Source organism: Ammodytes marinus, assembly GCF_949987685.1.
Source record: "Ammodytes marinus genome assembly, chromosome: 20".
NCBI classification, from domain to species: Eukaryota; Metazoa; Chordata; class Actinopteri; order Uranoscopiformes; family Ammodytidae; genus Ammodytes; species Ammodytes marinus.
Genome location: NC_137224.1, coordinates 20,521,025 through 20,543,767, shown reverse-complemented (window position 1 = coordinate 20,543,767; position 22,743 = coordinate 20,521,025). Strand labels below are relative to the sequence as shown.

At 43.1% G+C, this 22,743-nt stretch overlaps 1 protein-coding gene across 2 annotated transcripts in view; it reads right to left on the bottom strand.

Annotated features, from left to right (window-relative positions):
• Positions 1-3,539: 3,539 nt before the first annotated feature.
• Positions 3,540-22,743, bottom strand: part of LOC307267191 (caskin-2-like) — a 58,294-nt gene continuing 39,090 nt past the window's right edge. Inside the window, exons 12-21 of one of the 2 annotated variants that reach the window (XM_080049445.1) lie at positions 20,119-20,241; positions 17,113-17,240; positions 16,672-16,744; positions 12,257-12,330; positions 11,939-12,049; positions 11,511-11,612; positions 10,749-10,887; positions 7,941-10,193; positions 6,971-7,244; positions 3,540-6,356 (exon numbers count right to left, since the gene is read on the bottom strand). In XM_080049445.1, coding sequence (XP_079905571.1) covers positions 6,260-6,356; positions 6,971-7,244; positions 7,941-10,193; positions 10,749-10,887; positions 11,511-11,612; positions 11,939-12,049; positions 12,257-12,330; positions 16,672-16,744; positions 17,113-17,240; positions 20,119-20,241 — 3,374 coding nt within the window. In that variant the 3' untranslated portion in view covers positions 3,540-6,259. The remainder of the gene's footprint in view (positions 6,357-6,970; positions 7,245-7,940; positions 10,194-10,748; positions 10,888-11,510; positions 11,613-11,938; positions 12,050-12,256; positions 12,331-16,671; positions 16,745-17,112; positions 17,241-20,118; positions 20,242-22,743) is intronic. The other variant, XM_080049446.1, reaches the window with a different exon arrangement.

Below are 22,743 nucleotides of genomic sequence, written 5' to 3'. Positions count from 1 at the left end.
TCTGAATTTTAACGAGAGAAGGGGATGGTGTGCAGACAGCGCTCCAGTGTTTATATACGCTCACGGACTGCTCGCTGATTGGCTGGATAGCACGTTAGGAAAGTTGGCCAATCAGAAGAGAGCTCCTGATCATATATTTTTTTCTAACTTTATTTCAACTTTTCAGCAAGACATACATGCTGTAGTATCAGACGAAAATAGAAAATATTTACTGGATAAAAGCTGCCCACAGACGTGACTGTGGTGTAAATTGCAGCACAATGCTGGAAAACAGACACTAGAAGTCGGAAAATAAAGAAAAAATTAGTCGGCAATTCAAAGTGCTCTACAGGGCCAGTCCAGAATAATAAATTGAAATAGGCTAAAACATAAGTATATATTTATTTTTATATATATATATATATATATATATATATATATATATATATATATATATATATATATATATATATGGCAGCCATTATGATGGGTACAGGACACGGCCTAATTAGTTGGTCCTTTGTCGAAGTTGGGCAAAAGACAAAGGATTCCTAGTCCAATAAAAATAGTTTTATCATTCTTTCAACTTTATTTTAAACTGTCAAAGTACAATTGCACTTATAATACAATTAATAACTCTAAGTAAAAAAGGCCCTGCCACTGTCTGCTCCTACACACAGCAGAAGGTGTCAGCAATCAGCATTCTGCAGCATATGAATGTAGTTGTGTAGAATGTGTACAGTTGGCCTCATTTGATTTGTGTAGGTGATACACTGCTTAGGTATCTTTAATTAAACAGAATGAAAACTGCTAACCATAAAGTGAAAAACAGAGTCACTGTGAGATGGTATTAGATAAATTAGTAAACGGAATAAGTCCAATCACGTTTCTAAAATAATTTTTTCTAATATACAATTTATTTTATCATTCATAAGTTGCCTATGTATCTTCCATCTGTTGATATTAAAGGTCACATATTATGCAAAACGCACTTTTTAAATGTGTTGGAACATAACTATGGGTCCACGGTGTACCTAGGGACTGCCAAAATAAAAAAAATTAAAAAATCTCTCCTTTCCTCACCCTCCCCCTTTCTGAAAACCTCTCCAATATACTCCAGTCAGAATTCTCGCCGACTATAACGTCACAGTCGATACGGCTTATGGTGTGCAGCTAAAGCAGTTCTTTATCGGCAATATTGTCTGTCAGGCCGTCCTCATTGTCTCCCACAAACACCCTCAGACCTCTGGCACGCTTACCTCTGCTGAAGGCAGTGTGAAGCTGGCCATGAGCGAACACGCTTTAGGGCAGGAACACTCCAACTCTGTCATTTTCCTGTCCTTGTCCTGCAGAAGACATGGGCTCAGGTACTTACTAATCAAATCAAATGGAATTGAGATGTGAAAACGCAAGATGCAGTGTTTCTCACCTTTATTGATAGTTTTGTGTCTTGTTTTAAGTGTGAAATTTTGTTTTTTAATGTGAAACTTTTATGTTTTTATGCTGCCTTCTTGGCCAGGACTCTCTTGAAAAAGAGATTTTGAATCTCAATGAGTATATTCCTGGAAAAATAAAGGTTAATAAAAAAAATACAGCAAGGCGAAGGGGAACTGTCTGCTGACCACTGTGACGGGGAACTCCTGGGCCCTGTCAATATTGTAACAAATTGCTGGGTGGATAATGTAATAACATTTTGCACATAATGTTCCAACTTATTACATTGTGGTTCACCTATTGCATTATGAAGTAAGCAAAATATTTTATATTGATTTATCACATTATAAACCAAATTAACGTATGGATTAAAGGGGTAATTGTACAATGTTAAGTGTAGTCAGTATTACAAGTCATGGCTCAAAGTGTTCATACAGAACAACACATTGGTTTTAGTTCATTCTGCTGGTCGAAAACAAAAATGTTATTCTGTTTCACGGTTTACACATGTAACGTTCAATGTTTAGGAACACATATCTAGTGGTAGAGATCTGGAATGTAAGCTATCTTTTACAGTGTGCACAAACATTACATTTTAAACTGTTTATCCATCTGTGCTGGTGAATTGTTAATTGTTTTCATTAAAACAGTAATCTGATATTTTGTCACAATATTTAGTGAAGCCTCAGTTCAAATATGTGCACACAGGCATTTGTTTATGACAACTTTCAGCAGAGAATTTCAGGAAAAGCTATATTGAAAAGTGCTTTTAATGCATACAGCACTTGTTTAATCCATACCTGTTTACAATGTAAGTTAAAAACTGTACATTATTAGGAGAATACTCTTTTGCTTGCTTTGTAATGTAAATAGTGAGCCAACATGTAATTGGTGGATGCACCCACATTACAGGGATTTTCTGTGCATTTCTGTTGTTAGGAAGGCCTTATGACATATGTATGAGAGATTCAGAGCGTATCAGAGATGTGATGTAGGCATTGTCTACATGTATTCAGAGCACAGGCCTCATTAAACATTTAACCATGTTAAAAAAAACATACAGACTTACCTCCTACATACTACTTCGGGAAGCAGCAAATGGGTGTGGGGGTGGGGGGGCAGTTTTGGGCTGCAGCAACTGTAGGAAAATGTGGAAACAACAGTGGGTTAGTTGAAAAGTAAAATGAAATCAGTTTTTCTTAATATAGCCATATCAGCCATTTGCCTCAGCAGGCTTCACAGTCCGTAAACAACAATATGACAGACACCCCCTGCACTTAGACCATTAGCTCATCTGAGGAAAAACTCCCGGCAAAATAGATGTCACTTGTGAAGAAAGAATATAATTATAAGAGACAGCTGCTTCTGAAACGGAAAAATAGTGTGCATTTACAGAAGCAAAATGTAGCCTATAGCTGTAGGCCAGGAGCGTATAGGCCAGGAGTGAGACAGAAGTAATACGCTACAAATGACCGACGCTTAAGGAGGAGAGTCAATTCAAATATAGAAGAAATACAAATCACCGACATTCAGGGGGAGTGTGACTTGTCGACTCTAACAAATGAAAGTTCTGGGAAGCGGGAAGTGTGGGGGAGGGGGCATATTACGCGCGACTACAACATGATAATACAAATATGACCGAGGAGAGTAATTTTTTTCGGCTATTCCTATAGCCACCTCTTACCTGAGAGAGTGCAGCGGCTGGGCCGTTATCTTGCTCCTTCTGCTTATGCAGCTTCTTCTGAGCGGCAGCTGCGTATACAGCGGCAGGTGAGGGAAGCCGGCAGGTAGAAGTTGAGTAATTAGACATCCTGATGATACTAAATTGTAAAGAGATCTTTATAAAACCAATAAATATGGGGACAAAATATAAAGAGGGCATGTTGGGGGCCACGGGGCTCTAGGTAGTTGCCTGATTTGCCTCATAGCATGGCTCGCCTCTAAAGTGTGCAGGTCCGATTCTCTGTATTGGAACTGATTGAGCATTGACAAATATAAAATTGGATTCAACGACATTGAGCCTGTGGTGTAATTTAGTCAATTCTTAACCTTGGAAACAGTACATTGCCAAAAAACACTGTCAATCAATCACATCTCTCCATTCGACTTACACTCAGTACAAATGATCCTTTTTAATGATTTCCAGGATGGTACAACACTCAGTAACAGGCATCCATCGAAATAGAACAGAGGAACATACTGTATAGTGCCAAAGCTTTAACACATTAGAACATGCCACTGCTTTAAAAGGTAGGATTAAAGATGGCTGCTGATGGCTTTTCTATGGTGGTCTCACTGAAAGAGGACGGCTCACAAACAGGCATTCAACAATTAAGAGCGTCAATGACTGTACACTTGACTGTGAATGTACAGTCATATGGATTAATGAAAGCATCATATTGGGCTCCCAGGAGTCAAATGTAACAAAAGTCAGTTTTGCTAGGTTCAGGGACAGTCAGGAAATGACAGTGCTTAATTCCATGACCTTAAATTGACCCTGCCATTCCTTTTGAGAGCCCTGGGACCAATACACTAATGTTGGTGATGCTCAGTAAGTTGTCTCATAAAGCTGGTCCTGGGTTCAAATCATACACAACAAATCCATAGTAACATATTCAATTATATCTATGTTTTAAATGACATGGGATCACATTGTCAGTTCATGCTGAAAAACATTATTCAACATAATTATTCAACAAGGGCAAAAACAAAAGAAATGCAACAAAGCCAAATTGAACCCCCAAAATGATCTGACTAAGCCAATAGCTGTGTTGTAACAGCCCTCCGTCCTCCCTCCATACATACTCAACATGTATGTACTCCATATATACGACTTAACCATCAATTGTGTATGCAAGGTTCATTGGACCGTTTACACTGAAGTATACAGAAGCAATAAAGAATAAAAAAAAAAAACTTCTGTGTCGTTTCAAAAGACGCAATGCATTGTGGGACATAAGAAAAGTAACCTATCGATACATACACAGAATCTTCCCAGAAGTAACTTCTCATCCGGGCATTTCTCGCCTATACAAACTTGCATACACAACCAGAACATACTCAAATTGACGTAAAAACTAGTATGAGTAGGACGTTAGTATAAGGCTTTTCAAACACAGCCACTGTTTGCTCTGTCAGAGGTCCCTGCTCTTCTGTTTAGTAGTCAGTGCTGGAATCATTTAAATGGAAGCATCATAAAAGTGTTTAAAAATGGATTGTTAAAATGTACAATTCATTCTATCTTCTCTTATTCTGTCTGTAAATGGTCAACCGATAATACGTTTATATCTTTTTTTAGATTCTGTATTCACAATTTTATATTTTTTGACGACCCGCTTTGATTTAGTCATACAAATAACGCACCAGCTCTTGCTTTTGGTTTTAGGTGACACTGTAGAAACTGTACATATAAGAGCAGCAAAGCACAGAATTTTCATTGAAAAAGTAAATATTTATTTATAAAATTTTCAAATTTGATCACTTTTGGTTATTTCTTTATACTGATAATATACTGACATCATGTACAGTATTAATTAAAAGTGTAATTAACACAGTAACAATAGCCATTTATTTGTATTTTTTATAAATTCATTAACTTATTATTTGTTTATAATTAAACATGTAAAGTTTTGGCGCACTCCAGTCTCCAACTAGCCTGGTCCCACCAGACCATCGTACTTCATTTCATTTGTACAGAAGGTCTGGAATCGCTCCATTGACAAACATTCACTCACTTGAAGGCGGGTGTCTGTTGAAGTTTAAAACTATTGGATCTGCCCAGTGCCACTCTGGATCTGCCAACCAATCGCATCACGTTTGGTCGTGACGCATGCCGGACTTCTGAGCCACTCCCTCTGTTCGCTGATTGGACCGGCAAAAATCTGTCCGGAGTTAACCTTAGAATATACCGCAGGCCCAGACTGACTACTGAAGGGAAATGAAAATTGAGCAGAAGTATGTAGGCGGGCGCTGCCAGGCTAGTCTCCAAACTCTATATACAGTATAAACCCATTCTCTTATAGTGTTTAGTCACTTTGAAGTTCTTCACTTCCAGAAGGTTGACATCTTATTGAAATGCTTTAAAACAGGGCATCCATTGACATGTATTTCAGAGCATGTCCCATTCTTTGGAAACGTACAGTAACTCCAATTCATAGCAGCCTGAGGCCACCTGTAAAAGTGTTAGAGTCGGAAGACTTTGGTAAAAACATGTCAAATCATCTCTAGTACAAACACATGGAATATGCTGCTTTTCAATACAATAAACTAGATTTTCCCCATGGCATAGACAATAAGCAGCAAAATATATATTTATATAGAACTAGAATGCTTAAACAGTGAAACAGTCCATAGGAACTCCATTTGTTAAAAAAACAAACATATAGCAGTATAAATATACTCAGTATAAAGATATCTGACTACACACATACACAGTGCCACCATAGACTTTTATCTATACATTAACAAGTAACGTGAATACAAAAAAATGGACCCTCATTCCCTTTCAATATAACATAGTGAACTCACACACACAAAAACACAATCATATGGAAGCTGGTCTTGCAGCCGCCATTTTTTTCCATTTTCGCTCCAAATAACATTCCCCGGTGTGTGTGTCCCAGGGGGCCAAGTGCTCGTGTCGGGCAATATCGAGGCAAAAAAGAGTTGTGCAGGAAATCCTCAAATGTGCACTTTAAAATTAAATTCATACAGAGTCATAGAGAGAGAGGGCCAAAGCAGCATCAAAGGTTCATATCCATGTGCTTCTACCTCTCTGTGTGCTTACGTGTTGCTCTCTAGAGAAACAATAACTGTGTCCGTGTGAAGCAGCAGCTGTTTGGTGATGTCACTCCAACATGGCGTCCAGCTGGAAGGCCAGGTCGTCGAACATACTGCCGATGTCGTCCAGGATATTCCCCGCTGCCTTCACTGTGCCGCTGCCACTGGCGAAACAAAACATACTATGTTACAAAGCCCTGCTGAGACTATTTCACATTTCTTTACTTTTTATTAAAACTTGTGTTTCTTATTTACATTTCAACTAGTTCTATATTTCCATAATAGTTTAAATAAGTCGTATTATTTCTATAAATAATGACAGCATAAATTGCCAAAGGTGTCCATCTTTACAACAACAACAAAAAATCTACCGGTCAAAGATTCACTTGAGCTGCTGCTGACTGCCACTCATGTTAAAAGGTGGAGTCTGCGATTTAGGAGAAAGCTTGTTATCAAAATTAAGTTGAAAAAAAAAAAATCCAGGAATACAAACAATGTGGCACGGACCGAGCCACCGTAGCTAGCTCTTTGTTTACATACCCATTTACAGAGCCAAAGTTGTGTATTAACACTGGATTTATTTTCCAGCAAGCAAGCACACAGTACGGACAGGTAGCGGATCTTGAAGAAATATTCACCGATTTGAACAATAAGTGATTGTGGATTAGAACAGCTGACTCCACCTTTATCTTCAGTTGCTAATAGATACATATTGAATGTCTAGTTGTGGAAGGAAGGAAGTAAGAGGCAGTGTAGAGTGTAGATCAGTAGTACTTACCCATCCACGGTGCCTCCCTCTGCCAGTCTGTTCTCCACCACTTTGAGAGCGGCCTCCAGAGACGTGCTGGTTTGCTCCAGCCTCTTCTGAGCCAGCACCTCCAGACCAGCCACACCCACCAGGGGCATCCCCGCTCTGCCTGCCTGGCCGGGCAGCGCCGAGGCCGGGTACGAATGGAGCGGAAGCGGGGAGTCTGGGGAGGGAGGGGAGGAAAACGCAGCGCCCTGGACCACGGTGAAGTTCATTCCTGCAAGACAAGAGGTGAGGGAATAAACTATCATTCAAAATAAACACATTCAAAGCGATCACGGATAAAATATTATCATTTCATGGGTCGCAGGTAGGGCTGGGTATTGATGTTCGATACTTATTTGGGAGGGATAGACCGAAATTCCTCTATAACATTGTTTATGGAAAAACTTATTTTCGTTCAATATCTAAGGGGGTAATCTCATCGACATCAGTGAGCCAATAAGCATCCAGCATTCTTGATGTGCCAAGATCTAAAAAGGGCTGGTGATTGGCTGTGTTGGAGGCATCCAAGAAATATACATTGGGTTACAACATGGGTTGGGCAGTATACATCAGTGAGCCTTACCTTACTTTTCCGTTTGCACTGAAAACTATTTGCACTGATTCATTGTATTGCTTACATCTTGTTCCTTGTTGCTGGTATATTTCCTTTGAGCTGCAGTGGCTCAGGAGATCTGGCATCTGTGCTGGTCTGAAGGTAGTTAGTTGTAATTCAGCTGATGTAAAGTTGTATTTATTCATAAAATGTAATGTGTTTTTTTTTACCATAATGTGTAATGTCCTTGTTAAAACAGATTCCATAATACTGCTATCAAAAACCACGATCTGGTACGGTAAGTCAAAGGATCCGTATATGTATCGATATCGATTTAAAAAAAATGAAACACAGCCCTAGTCGCAAAAAACAAGGTTATCTTTTTCCAGGTCAGTGTTTTACCTTGTGTGGACGTCATGGCCGAGCTGTGCTGAAGGTGTCTTGACACAGACAAACCACCAGCCTTCTGTGGACTCTGTGGCTTGGCCTGTGTGTGTGGCTGTCTCACTATGATGGTACTGGGTATACATGTCTGTGTGTGAATGATGCCGCCCAGCTTCGGGGAGACTGTGTGAATCTGTACGCTGGTCAGTCTGGGTATGGCTGTCTGTTGTGCGCTGGCTCTGTGGTGGTCTGTGGGGTGGCTGTTGTTGGGGGCTTGTTTGAGAGGACTTCTGGACGGTTTGGAGGACACTGGAGGCTTGGGGCCTTTCCCCATGGAGCCCACCCTCCGGAACACATTCCCTGGCCTCTGAGCATCATCGTCGCTGGACATACCGGTGTCGCTATGCCCGTGGAAGCTTATGCTTTGCGGGTGGTGGCTGTCCTCTCTGTTGGGGGAAGCGGCCTCTTCGGGCGTGGACGGGTCTTTGGGCTTGTGTCGTCTCTTCACCGTGTCCGACTCCTTTAGGTTGAACTCTGGGAGCTCCAGGCCGTTGGGCGGCTGGACCACTGGACCCTCTGTGGGAGTCTTGACTTCTGGGGCGACCGCTGCCACCCTGGGCCTCTGCTTGATAGTGAGGTTGCCTTCCTCGGCGAAGGGGAGGTGGACTGCTCCGGAGCTGTTCTTCGGAGACCCGGCCGTACTAGCGCTGCTCTTTGATTCTCTTTCACTTCTCCTCGCTCTCTCTTTCTCTTCCAGCATCTTCTCCTCTGTGCTTCCACCTCTTTGTCTATCCGTCTCTACTTCCGTCCTGTCGCTCCCTGTCCTCCTCAGCCCTCCTATCCCCAGGGCGGGGACGGGTTTGGAGTGATGTGTCAGGATAATGTGAGGAGTGGTGTTGTGTAAAATGGGGGAGGAGACGGGGCTGAACACGGGTGAACCTTGGATATGAGTTGGTGGTACGTCTATCCTCCTTGATGGACTGCTACTGGTGCTACTGCTGCTTCCCTCTAGCCTGGCCGCGATGCTCCTCACGCTGCCCGTGCTCTCAGTCTCCACCCCGGCCTGCACCGGCCCCTCTGGCTCCTCCCCGCTCCCAGCTTGGCTCCCGCTGACGGAGCTCATCCTCTTGGGCGGCGGAGGAGGAGGGCCTTTGCGTCGGGAGCGCACGGCGAAGGAGTGGCTGCGGTTGAGTGGTCGCTGAGCCCCCGGTGCGGCCCCGTTGTGTCCGCGTCCCGGCCTGCGGGACAGCGTGGCGTAGGAGGGCACCACGCCAGAGGACGGGGAGTCACAGGAGGGAGCAGGGCCGTCCTCGTCTTCCTCCGGTTCACCGTCAGACAGAGCGTAGCGCGTCAGGCTCTGGGCACGTTTCTTGCAGGAGCCCCTCTGGTTGTCGTTGTGCCACGGTCCTATCAGAGGGACGGCTCCGGCCAGGGGCTTGGAGAGCGCCCGCGGAGCCCCGTTGACCACCCCTGGTACCTGGGCTCCTTGAAGGTAAGAGAAGGCCTTCTGCGCCGGGGAGGGCTGAGGGGAGGGAGAGGTAGGGGAGGGGGAGGGCGACTGGTGCTGGGGCTGGTAGAGACGGTTTGGAGACTGGAAGTGTTTGGCCTTGGGCGGGACGGCCGGATAGGCGAAGCGAGGCATCTTGCTGGGGGTCAGTGGGGGAGTTAATGCGGAGAAGGGGAGTTTGTTGGGGGTTACAGAGCGACTGTGGTTCTCCCACATCTCATTAGGTCTCTGTCTACTGCGGTCTCCAGGGCTTCTACTTCCACCGCCACGCTTGACCTCATCCCCTGTCCCCAGACTCTCCTCTGAGCGGCTGGATGAAGACGCTGCGGCCTGGTGGTCTGGTTGGGAATAGCCTGAATTGGAATTCCCGGAGTTGCCGGAGTTGCCCGATCCCCGCGACCTCATGCCGATGCTCTCTTGACTGACTGAGATGGCGGCACAGGCCACGCCCCTGATGGCAAAGGCCTCTGAAGCCCCTCCTCCTCCAGCCCGGCCCTTCATAGCACTCTGCAGCTCAGCACTCAGCTCACTGTCCTGGAAGGAGAGCATGGTGCGGGGTGTGCGTGGAGAGGGACAGCACTCTTCAGAGGAGGCGTCAGAGCACTGTGCGTGGGGCCGTGTGGGAGCGTGTTCGATGGCCACCAGCTCCAGGGCGGCCGGGGGCTTCCGGCGAAGGGTCCCGCCCCCGGCTCGGTCGGGGTGGTTACGGGAGCGCTGCAGGTCACACAGTCTCTTCACCGCTAGCATCAGCTTCTTCTGATGGCCTGAGAACACAGACACACAGTTTAATGTTACCAGCTTAAGATATATCTTATCTCATGTTTACTATCTAACCTTAGCCATTAATAATAGTTATAATAAAAAATGTTATGGGCGTCTTTCAAGACCTTACAGTTTAAACAAACAAAGTGAAACAAAAACAACATTATACAGTATATCGTAAAATCCGGAGTATGAGACACCGAATTGAAGCCGTCTATTTTTTGGGTGCATGCAGTTTGCATGCATGCATTAAATGTGCTGTTATGAAACCAAAATCGTCCAAAAGTGGACATAAATGTGGACATATGACAGCCGTTATACCCCAAAATACAAACCAGCCTGAGGCAAGAGACCAACTTCAGGCAAACAACATTTTTTACTTGCATATTAAGATGAAAAACAGAAGTTATTTAAAGTGTGTCTTATACACCGGGTTTTCATACTAGACAAGGTAAGGCAGGTGCAGCAAAAGAACAAGCACATTGGACTGAACTATGGGAGGTTGCATTTCATTGCTGTTTGAATTCATAGAGAGCTGTGGTGTTAATCCTCCTCACCCAGTTTGGTGATGCCTATCTCCTGCAGGTCCTCCCAGGTGATGTCCTTGACTATAGTGATGGAGTCGTAGCCGTTGTCACACAGTCTCTTCTGGTACTGAGGCAGTCCAATCACACTCAACCACTCACCCAGGTCAGACTGAGAACACAAGAGACAAAGGGCAGGGCCATGAGACAAACCAAATGACACAAATCCTTACTTAAAAGGTACAGTGTGTGATATGGGAGTATTTAGAAACACCTAGTGGTGAGATTTTAGATTACAACGCTCTCCTTTCGTAGAATGTATAGACGCTACAGTGGCCTTCAAGGACATAAAGCCAGTTACTAAAGATGGCATCATCCACCACTGCCTCTAGTCTTTTTCACAATATCAAGTGATGAGGTGAAGATGTATTTAGTTATGTATTCTAGAGTACCCAGGACGGCCATTTAGTTTGTCCTTTCTGTGCTACTGTAGAAACATGGCAGCTTCCCCACTCATGCTAATTCTAAGAAAAAAAAAAGTATTCCAAGTGATTATACACTAATTAAAACATACTTATGAATATTATATTATATTCCAATTCTAAGTCTGTTCTGAAAAATTCCAATAAATTCTACACACTGGATCTTTAAGTCGTAGTATCAATTGTGTGACCAACCAACATGGCACACGGTTAGAGACTAGTGGTTCAAAACTACTACAGGAAATCAAAGAGTTAAAGCTGCATTTCAGGAATGTTCCAACACGTGAGTGGAAGATGAAAGGTGTTTCCTCACAGGAGTGTAATCGGGCAGCCACTCTGGAATGCTCAGCTTGGAGATCTCCATGGAGATCTTCTTCCTGTGGCCTGGTTTGGTCACTCCGATGGCTGTCAGGTCCTGAAGCACAATGCACAGCAAGGCAATGTAAAAAGAAAAAGGTAAAATCATCATTTAAATATTGGCTATTGACTGTTACACTGTTCGTTAGACTCGTTTGCGTTGGTCATCTTTTTTCATAACCTTAATTAAAGGAATAATGTGTTGCTATTAATAAAAAAAACGTGGATACTGTTTTAGCATATTATCTCCCAACCCTAGCCCATTATTAATAATAGTTTAATATGAAAATGAGTTCTGACAGCCGTGTAAAACAGCTTTAATTTAGAAACCAAAGTCTGTTGAGAGGCACACACACACACACACACACACACAAACACACACACCTCGGGGGTCACCCTGCTGATGGTGGGGACATCATATCCTGCGCTGATGAAGTTGGATGTGTACTGCTCCAGCTGGAATTCACACAGCCACTGGTAGATGGCCTCAGAGTCCTAACAACGGCAGAGAGATATTTATGAGTCTTGACACACACACACACACACACACACACACACACACACACACACACACACACACACACACACACACACACACACACACACACACACACACACACACACACACACACACACACACACACACACACACACACACACACACACACACACAGTAACAGTCCACTCCTAGTACTAGCTCACCTTGCCCTCCAGAAGTTGCTGCGGCCTCACAAAGCCTTTCTGAGGAGTGCCGTTGACCTGCCGACGGGAACCACCTAGAAAACACACACCATCAATCGTACAGGATGCCAACTCCATCAGGCTGTATTCTGAGTGAGTGTGTGTGTGTGTGTGTGTGTGTGTGTGTGTGTGTGTGTGTGTGTGTGTGTGTGAGAGTGAGTGAGTGAGTGAGTGAGTGAGTGAGTGAGTGAGTGAGTGAGTGAGTGAGTGAGTGAGTGAGTGAGTGAGTGAGTGAGTGAGTGAGTGAATTTATTTTTATAAATTTAAAGTTTATTTGTTTATAGTTTTGTGGACAGTCCCCTTTGAGAAGGAGCAGCTTTAGTCTATTTGGCTAATTTCCAGCTGTAGTCCCCGGCCAGTTGTCAGTAGGCAACCTACAATACATTAGTTCAAATAACAGTAAAAAAAAAAACAAAAAAAAACATTGCATTTATAATTACAGCAGGCCTGAGCAAAAAGGGGAAAAAGACAAACAAACATATTGCACACCGTTGGAGCAAGAACACACACATCACGTCTGACAGAGATTAATGTGTGCAGTTATAGTTGTCGGACAGCCATGTTTTAAGGTGTGCTGTAAAGGTGGAATATGTATGTATATCATTGATAGTGGTAGTAGGCAGTGAATTCCAATTTCGTATTGCTCTAACAGAAAATTATTGTTGACCAAATGTGCTTTTTTTAAATGGAATTAGAAGGTCACCCCGTGTGTGTGTGTGAGTGAGTGAGTGAGTGAGTGAGTGAGTGAGTGAGTGAGTGAGTGAGTGAGTGAGTGAGTGAGTGAGTGAGTGAGTGAGTGAGTGAGTGAGTGAGTGAGTGAGTGAGTGAGTGAGTGAGTGAGTGAGTGAGTGAGTGAGTGAGTGAGTGAGTGAGTGACTGAGTGACTGAGTGACTGAGTGAGTGAGTGACTGAGTTAGTGAGTGCAGGGTCAACAAGGAGACACTGTTAAAAAACCCACAGCCAACCACACACAAAAACACATCAAAGTCTCAACAAGACAGAACAAAGACTCAACAGTAGCAAGTTTCTGGCAAGTGACTGTCAAAGTGTAATAGAAAAAAAATGCTAAAAACAAAACTTGTATGTATGTATGTGAGCAAGTTGCCACTTCAGTGTGCACTGTGCATTAGTGTCAAACTCAGCAAGTTTTGTCCTGTTTGCTGGTGCAGGTGTGTAGGCTGGAGGGAAGGTGTGTGTGTGTGTGTGTGTGTGTGTGTGTGTGGGGGGGGGGGCTGTGGTTGGGTCTCTCCAGGTGAGTAGAGGGTGTGTTATCTCCCTGATGTGAACACACTCCTGACTCAGCTGTCTATCAGTCGTAACGCATTAGCCACACACCTCTTGAGGAATGCACCTTTCCACCCATTCTCTCCATCTTTGCATTTCTCTTTGCCCCGAGGCTTGCGGCATGATCACTCCTTTCTATCTAACTTATTACCCCCCGCCCCACCCCACAGAATCCATTTACTCTTAAATTACCACCCTTTGCAAAAACCTTCATCTAAAAAGCACAAACACTCAACTTCACACAATTTGGGCAAGTGAAGACATAGACAGAAAAGCAAAGGTCAAGCGTCACTTCATCCAAACTGCAATAAATCAAATGTTCTCTTTTACCTTTAGTGGTAAGCAGCCATGCAGGCAGTTTTAGTTTGTTATGTATCCAGGTAAATATATCGGTCTCTGAAATATAAGCGTCCACCTAATGATGATTCTGGAGAATGCTAGTTGTCAAAACCACTTTGTCAAAATCAGTGAATATTTATTAACAACCCGCCACGTACTGTGTGTGTGCGCTGAAAATCTAGAGTTAATACACAGCCTAGGCTCTGTATACTGGTATGTAAACCATGGACTATGTAAAACAAACGGGCCCACCGTAGCTAGCAACATGCCCGTTTACAGAGCCTGGGCTGTGTATTAACATTGGACACACACTGGATATTTTTCAGCGATCCCCCAGTACGGACATGTAGTGGGATTGTGAGGAGTTATTCATTGATTTTGACAACAAGCATTCTCCAGAACCACTGACTCCACCTTTAATGCAGTGGAAACTATCTGTATGGCTGGACATGACACTAGAGTAAGAAAAATATGTTCTTGTAATTAAGGTGATTTCAAATATAACAGATGTTTTTGTTGTTGCCTACGGTCCTTGATGAAAGGCATAGATCAACATTCAGGGTATAAACTTAAGTGAGAGAAATGAGGCCAGATCATTACCATGGCGTGAGTATGTTAATGCCTAGACATGTATAAACAGGAGGTAATTAGCCCAGCGTAAAGGATGGAAACTATTTCTTGGTGAACAACAGCCGGGAGCAGTGATTTCACGGAGCTTTGTTGTTGTTTTTCTTGTACAGAGACCCATCCCTAAAACCTGTGTTTAACTTCTACACACACACACAGCTCTTTTTCCAAAATTAACCAGATATCAGGTTAGCCTATTATAATTTTTTTTTTTTACTTTGGAGAGAGCCACGCTAGCTTCTCCCTCTACTTCCAGTCATTATGCTAAGCTAGTTGAACCATGTCCTATCTTCCTCCACTTTGTTATGAAGGTCAGGGGCCCAGGTCCCAAGAAGAGAGTAATAAACAGCACCTAGTGGAGAGGTATTTGTCCTCAGGGCAAGACAGAAAAACTCCATAAACCTTTGTGTTGAGAAGCAGGCTGGTTATTCACACTGGTGAGGACACCACAGGATAATCCATCTACTTATGATACAATTAGAATCCTTTAAAGAGCTAGTCACAGGCATTTCATTCAGTACCAGAATAAAAGCAAAAACAAGACCGATATTAAAAGGTGGAGTCAGCGATTCTGGAGAACGCTTGTTGTCAAAATCACTTTATGTCAAAATCTGTGAATACCTCCTGACAGTCCACTACCTGAAAGTACTGTGAAAAACCATCTGATGTTAATACACAGCCTAGGCTCTGTAAACTGGTATGTTAACCAAAATTATATAAACAAAGGGGGACTGGTAACGGGTTGTGAGCAGATGTTCACAAAGCGTTCTCCAGAATCACTGACTCCACCTTTTAAGATGTAAAGTAAATCAAATTTGACATGCAAGCCCATCCGGAGGTGTTTGACTGGTTTGATCTTGTCTCATTAACTCTACATTGTCCCGGTAAGGAAACACACAGGTAAGCGGTCTATTCCGGTCCTATTTAACAGCTGAACCTAGCCACGGTCATGATGTACAATGTAAAGAAACACAGCCCCGACAACACCTATCACATCAGGTCCACACATGACTTCTTACCCTTAAAGAGGAAGGAGAGCGACAGAGCTCCTGATGTTTGGCACTTCATCCTCGCTTACTGCCTATCCGTTAAGCAGACATTTCTTCAACTATAGTCAACTAATCTCTCTCTCCCTCTCTGTCTCTCTCACGCTCTCTCTCTGTCTCTCCCTCCCTCTCTGTCTCTCTCACTCTCTATGTCTCTCCCTCTCTCTTTCTATATGTCTCTCTCTCTCTCCCTCTCTCTCTTTCTCTCTGTCTCTCTCTCCCTCCCTCTTTTGACAAATGTGTTTTTCTTTCTCTGTTTTCTGTCCCTGTCTCCTCCCACTCCTCTTCTCACTCTGACCCTCCTTCCCATTCCGCCCGAGGTCAACACAGATCCTCTGCTTCAACTAGCATGTGTCACGCCTTTTGCTGACATTTAAAAAGCAATTTCTCAGCAGAAAAAAAACTCTTCATAAGATGAACTAGGATTTTTCTTACACCTGCTGTTGAAATCTAGCAGTGCTCACACACACTGTACATACAGACAGAGGTGATTTTACATTGGGCCTTTATGGAGGGGGGGGGGGGGGGGTGTTGTGGTTTTATTGGTTTCTGTGGTAAGGTGAGGTAAGCCTTTTTTCCCTCCAAACATCTCATTTCCTTTCAGACAGACCACAATAACAGACAATCCCATCCTACAGAACTAAAGCTGCACCTGTCTTTGAAGGCATTCCTCAAGTAGGAGTAGTAACAGGGATGTGTAGAATGTTACGGTTACAGTATCTAAGGATTTTATGCCTTTATGTGTCAAGGAAATAAGGTTGAAAAATGTACCTGGATGATTTCAGTTCAGTTTTCATTCCTCAAAGACAGAGAAAACATTTTGGATCTTCCCAAATAAAACTTAAATGCCTAAAGTATTATAAAATCCATTGCTAGGACAAAGTATCAGAGATTTTGAGAATAAAAGTCCTTATGTGTTGGAAATGAAGCCGTCATTTTAAGAAAAAAAGTTATGCTATTGTGTGGAAAATGTATGCTAAATCCAAACATTTATATGAAAAGATCAATCCATAGCTGGACATGTTTTTTTTTCCATTGTAAAACCTTGACTTTACAGTATGTATTGAATCTCTGACCAACCTGTGGTTCCATTGGGCTGTTTGCTGTGGTCTGCTCCTGCAATGTCCCCAGATTCACCAGGAGAGGGCGCCACCTGCACACACACACACACACACACACACACACACACACACACACACACACACACACACACACACACACACACACACACACACACACACACACACAAAACAAGGAAGCTACAATGAAGAACACATCTGAAGCTCAAGACATACTAGATGGAATGAATTGATGGCGACACAAACTTGTATGAAACTGTTCATTCTGTCAGAACAGGTGAACTATTTAGACTATTAGATAAGATATCACAAGTAGGTTCTAGACTGGATTAGTGTGGAAAGTTTCAGCAGAGTAATTCACATGTTTTAATGGGAACATCATGTATACAGTTTATAATACAGTTAAGAGTGGAGTGAGTGGTGATTTGTGAGTAGGCCTGACCTTGCCATTGTCTGCGTTGTGGCGGTTCTGAGTGCCGTTCTGTTTGTGGACACTCTCTGAGCTCTGTCCACTGCCTGCACTGCGACTGCTGCCCACACTGCCCGCACTGCCAACACTGCTACGGTCACCTGAGACACACAGAGAGACGAGTTTCATTTTTTAATTTTTTTATTCTCATGTTAATCGAAAACCTGTAAATAAGTCATTATTCTTGTCCATATCATTTTATATGTTAGATATTATTACCGTACGTACTATCTGTTTGTTATGCTATTTTGTTATATTTACATATTGTTCTGACGTTTCCTTTTGTTGTGATATTTTTAATACTGTAAATGCTTTGGCGACACTGTTTGTCCACAACAATAGTCATGCCAATAAAGCTTTTTGAATTGAATTTGAGAGAGAGAGAGAGAGAGAGAGAGGGAGAGAGGGAAAGAGCGAGCGAGAGAGAGAGTTAAAGGTGTCAAAATGACAGAATAGTCAGAGAGTTAGGACGTCAGCAGAGAAAGCAAGATTTTTAGCGTGTCATTCATAGTGTAGGCTAAAGATATGAGCTCAGAGTGTGCTGCAAGTCAAAGGCAAGTCTTGAGTTGTTCCCCTTTAACGGATTGGTTTGACAACGAAGGAAATACACTTCTTTGTTTCTCTTTCATGAATGAGAAGTTTGATAGCACTCTCTCTCGTCTGTGTACATTTATCAGGCTAAAGCTGGGAGGTACTTAGCTTACTGTAGTTTAGATTAGGAAGGGAAAGCTAGCCTGTAAGTAAAAAAAAAAAAAAAAAACATTGTCTAATTTTTCTGTTCAAACAACAGTTAATCCATCACAGCAAGTAACAGTCACAGCCAGCATGCAGCTGTAAATTGTCATCTATATGTATGTTTTAGTTAGATAGGATTAAACAAAGAAAACACATATTATTATTAGACAGTCTTTCATGCTAAACTAGGCTAAGTAACCCCTGGCTATAGATTCATACTCAACACACAGACAGCAGGATTGATATCATCTCAATCACAGGAAGAGTTGATCAGTTGTATTTACCAAAATACACGGCAACACCTTTTACACTTAGCTCATTTTAGAACTTAAGAAATCATAGATGGGTATACCTCCCTTGATTATGAAAAAGCAAAAATCATAGCTGGCCTAGCTGGATTGAGTGGCTTGTGGAGATCATTCTTTGTCATAGTTTCCATCCGTAGGCTTTTAGGGTGGAGGCGGTAGCAATCGGCAAATACCAGTCGTACTCCAGATGGGAGTAAGACAGGAGGTTGAGAGAAAGGCTGTGGAGGAAGGAGTGCTGCTCACTTACCATCCCCTGCTGCTGCCACACAACTGTGCTTATGGTTACTGGATTATTGAGGGGGGGGGAGGGGGGTGTGTTTGGGTGGCATGGCGGGGTCAAGACTTTGGGATTCAGAGGGATAAATAAAGCTTTCTTAAAGGGATAGTGCAGTATTTCTGAAGTGTGGTTGTATTAGGCACATAGTTGGTGTGTTACCTTATGGAGATGGCGGTCAAGCGCAGTCATTGTAAGGAGTTTGGGGGAGATGTCGCTGTAGTAAGTTAGCCTTGTACTTTTACAGAAAAAATGTTTTTATACCATGTATATTAACACGTACCTAAAACCTAAATATCTGATCAATTGTACGCTAAATGTAGGAGTTTTCCACTGCTGATCACGCTGCACTGCATTGGCCAGCAGCCGTTTATTTCTGCACCTTTTTCAAGCGTAGTTCGGCCATGTATTACTACGCCAGCTCGCACTGGTGCCGTGCAGCATATCAGTCCACAAATTAGCATGAAAAGGTCCTACATTCAGTGTACAATTCAACATATACTTATTTTTCAGGTTAGCATTTATATATTTATCTTTTAGGTTAACATTTATATATATGTATATATATATGGAGAAAAACTGTCATTCATCTAGCCCCCTCTGCAACAGTACAAGGCTGACTTCTGCTACAGAGACGACTCTCCCAACACTCTTTATAATGCATCCTACTGATTGGTAAAGCACTAACTATGCACATGTTCCTCATAAAATCACACCTGCAAAAATATTGAACTATCCCTTTAAAAGTTGGGATGGGATCTAGTCTACAGGTTCTCACACAGGGTCAGTGGGGTCGCGGTGGGAGGGGTTTTGGGGGGGAGCACACACCCTTACCAGTGGGAGAGCTCCTGAGGACCCATATGTCCTGAGTAGGGCTAGCAGGACTGTCAAGTAGAGCACCTAACAAACATATACACACACACACACACACTTTAGGAAGACACACTCACTGTATTAGCCCCACACACTGTGGCTGGGAGTGGATCTATAAAGCTGAGCAGCAAAAAGGACTGATGGAGAGGAGACTGGGTGTTTGGGATGGAAGTGTGAACCCTGGGAATATGGGACTGATTATGAAACAACAACAGGCCCCAGGACACAGCCATGTGAAAGGGCCGTAATCCTTCTTATATAGGAGCAAGATGACAACCAATGCAGAGCCATCTTGTGTCAATGTATCATATGTCTTTGTGCTGTTTGTTTTTGTAGTTTTCTTCCGTCTCTTTGTAGTTCTGTTTTCCTGTGTTTCTTATGGTGATGTCAGGCTACACACTATCAGCCTGATTCTAGCCCTATATGGGATCCGTAGGGTGTTGTGTCGTGTTGGGAACGACAGGGGGCGACAATTGATCGTTTTAACTCTCATAGTGTGACAAAGTGGATGAAAACCCAAGATGCATCTAGGACGCCACATGAAGTTCTGAGAGGCCTTTATGGTAATCCATCCTTGCTCCTGGGAGGACATCAAGTGTGTGTGTGTGTGTGTGTGTGTGTGTGTGTGTGTGTGTGTGTGTGTGTGTGTGTGTGTGTGTGTGTGTGTTAGAGAGAAGTTGAGAAGGTGTGTGAAGGAGTGTATGTGTGTGTGTGTGTGTGTGTGTGTGTGTGTGTGTGTGTGTGTGTGTGTGAGTGTGTGTCTGTGAGCGTGTGTGCACATGTGTGTACCTGTATCATAGCCAGGGGGGTACGAGTCGTCGATCTGAGGGGTGTGGCTTGCGGGAGGAGGAGCTCTGCAGGTATAGTGTGGTCGTTGGCCAGGTGCTGAGGCTTGGCGGGAGAGAGTGCCCCCTAGTGTCAGGGAGACAGGTTTTTGGGGTGAGACCGACATGCATGAGTGAGGGAAAGAGGTTTATGTACATGCATGTGTGTATGTTAGATTGAACTGCATGGGAACAACCAAAACCACCTCTATGAAGTCTGGTGAGCCCATCCTGAACTTTATCATTTATTGCTGGTCATTGGTTATTAAGGACAACAGCTAAAGAAGGGCAAGTTTGCTGTTAAATCCCCTCTGTGTTACATAAGAGTGCTGCAGAATGAGAGTGTAAGATCACCAGTCACGCTGAGAGAGCTTACTTTTCCTTTGTGTGTTGTTGGGCCATGGTTGCTGACACCATTGACATTATCACAGAGCTCAGGCGCGCACACACAAGCACACACACACACACATTCTCACACACACACACACAGCTGATTTTGCCTCATAAGCAGAGAGCATGTCATCGACTTAAAGTCAAACTCTCTTTCTCTTGTCTCTTTTCCCTCAAGCATGAGCGTGTACACACACACACACACACACACACACACACACACACACACACACACACACACACACACACACACACACACACACACACACACACACACACACACACACACACACACATACACAGCAGAAAAACCCAACGTGAGGGCTTTACCACTGAGCTGACACTTTGCAATCTGGCCATAGTAATCCTATTAATGTGTCTCCATGTGTGGGTATCTGTGTATGTGTGTGTGTGTGTGTGTGTGTGTGTGTGTGTTGCCTGGCTTGTTGAGGCCCAAGAAATTAAGGGGTTTTAGCCTGTGTGTGTGTGTGTGTGTGTGTGTGTGTGTGTGTGTGTGTGTGTGTGTGTGTGTGTGTGTGTGTGTGTGTGTGTGTGTGTGTGCATATCTGTGTGTGTGCATCTATATCTGTATGTGTTATTGGAGCTGTCACTGCTCTGGTCGCGCTGTTTGAATGTAAATGGCTTTAGCGCAGCAGAACAAGCACTGGGATCATATTTCCTTTATTCACAGGGATTTAATCTGATGATTTACAAGCACGCTGAACCCCTCCCCACAGTGATCAAGGATGCCAACAAGGGACAGATCCAGCCTGTGTACAAGTGTCCAGATATATTCTTAGCCTGGGAGATAACCGCTGGCCCTGGGTTAAGCTGGCCCTTTTAACACCACTCTGTCAGCTCAGGGCCAACAGTGTTAAAGGTCTACTCAAAGGCCCAAAGGACAATGTCACCATAGTCTGAATATGATATAGTCAACATGTAGCTCTCAGTGGTCTTCCATTAAATATAAGCGACGGTATGTGTTTCATTTTCCAAGTCAAATTAACAGCAAATAAATGTAGGTGGCTGAATACCATATTAAAAAGGTGGAGTCAGTGATTCTGGAGAACGCTTAAATAAGAACTGTGTGATCACTGGAAAATAAAATCCAGTATTAATACACGACCTCTTAAAACTGCCATGTTGCTATAGCTACGGTGGCCCCCTTTATTTACACACACACACTTTTGTTTACATACCAGTTTACAGAGCCTAGGCTGTGTATTTACATCATTTTCTTTCAGCGTGCACCCAGTACGGACAGGTAGCAAGTCTTGAGGAGATATTCACTGATTTTGACAAACAGTGATTTTGACAAAAGACATTCTCCAAAAATCACAGACTACACCTTTAAGTGACTGAAATGCATGGCTGCTGTATTTATGTCGCACGAGACCACAGACACGGCCGTATAAACCTTTTAGGGAGCAGCTTTATTATGTACAATGCAATAACACAACAAGACATTATTTAGGAATATTAACCATCCGCTTTACTGATACAAATTCTCACAGAAATGTGAAATGAGACAAATTACCCAAACCAATGAACTTGCACTGAACGCATCATGCTGGAGTGTCTTCAGTAGACACAGAAGTACGCTATTAATTAACTAAATGAAGTCAAAGTACACAACTCATTCAGCATGAAAATGAACTTGGCACGAAAAGTAAATTGAACCATCACATAGAATGGCCAATGCAGAGAGTGTCAATTTTCTATTTTTTTTCCCCCATTATTACTGACTGCATAAATGTAGCTAGGCCAGTTCATACTAATTGTAATTACTTGATATACATTGAGGCCTACGTCTTGGCTATTGTCCTGGGATTTCATATGCATTTCACGTTCACCTTCTTCTTTCCTTTACAAGGTGCTTACTGTTGTAGAAGTTTGATCTATAACAATTCATCATAATGCTGATTGTGAGGACGTGTGTGTTTTGTATGTCTTTATTACAACATATCAAAGTATATTTGTTTCCCCTGTAGACCACACTCTTTTGCATCTGTCCATAAATATGGCCCAATATCCTCACTGTGTATGACTGTAGCCTAGTCCTTAAAGTAAAAAACCCTAGACTGCATTCAAACTCCAGAGGTGTTCTTACCGACACACAAGGGCGGTACCACCACTCTGTTATTACCTATACAGTCCTTCATCCACACACCAGTTTTTAATAATGCTAGCTAATTAATTA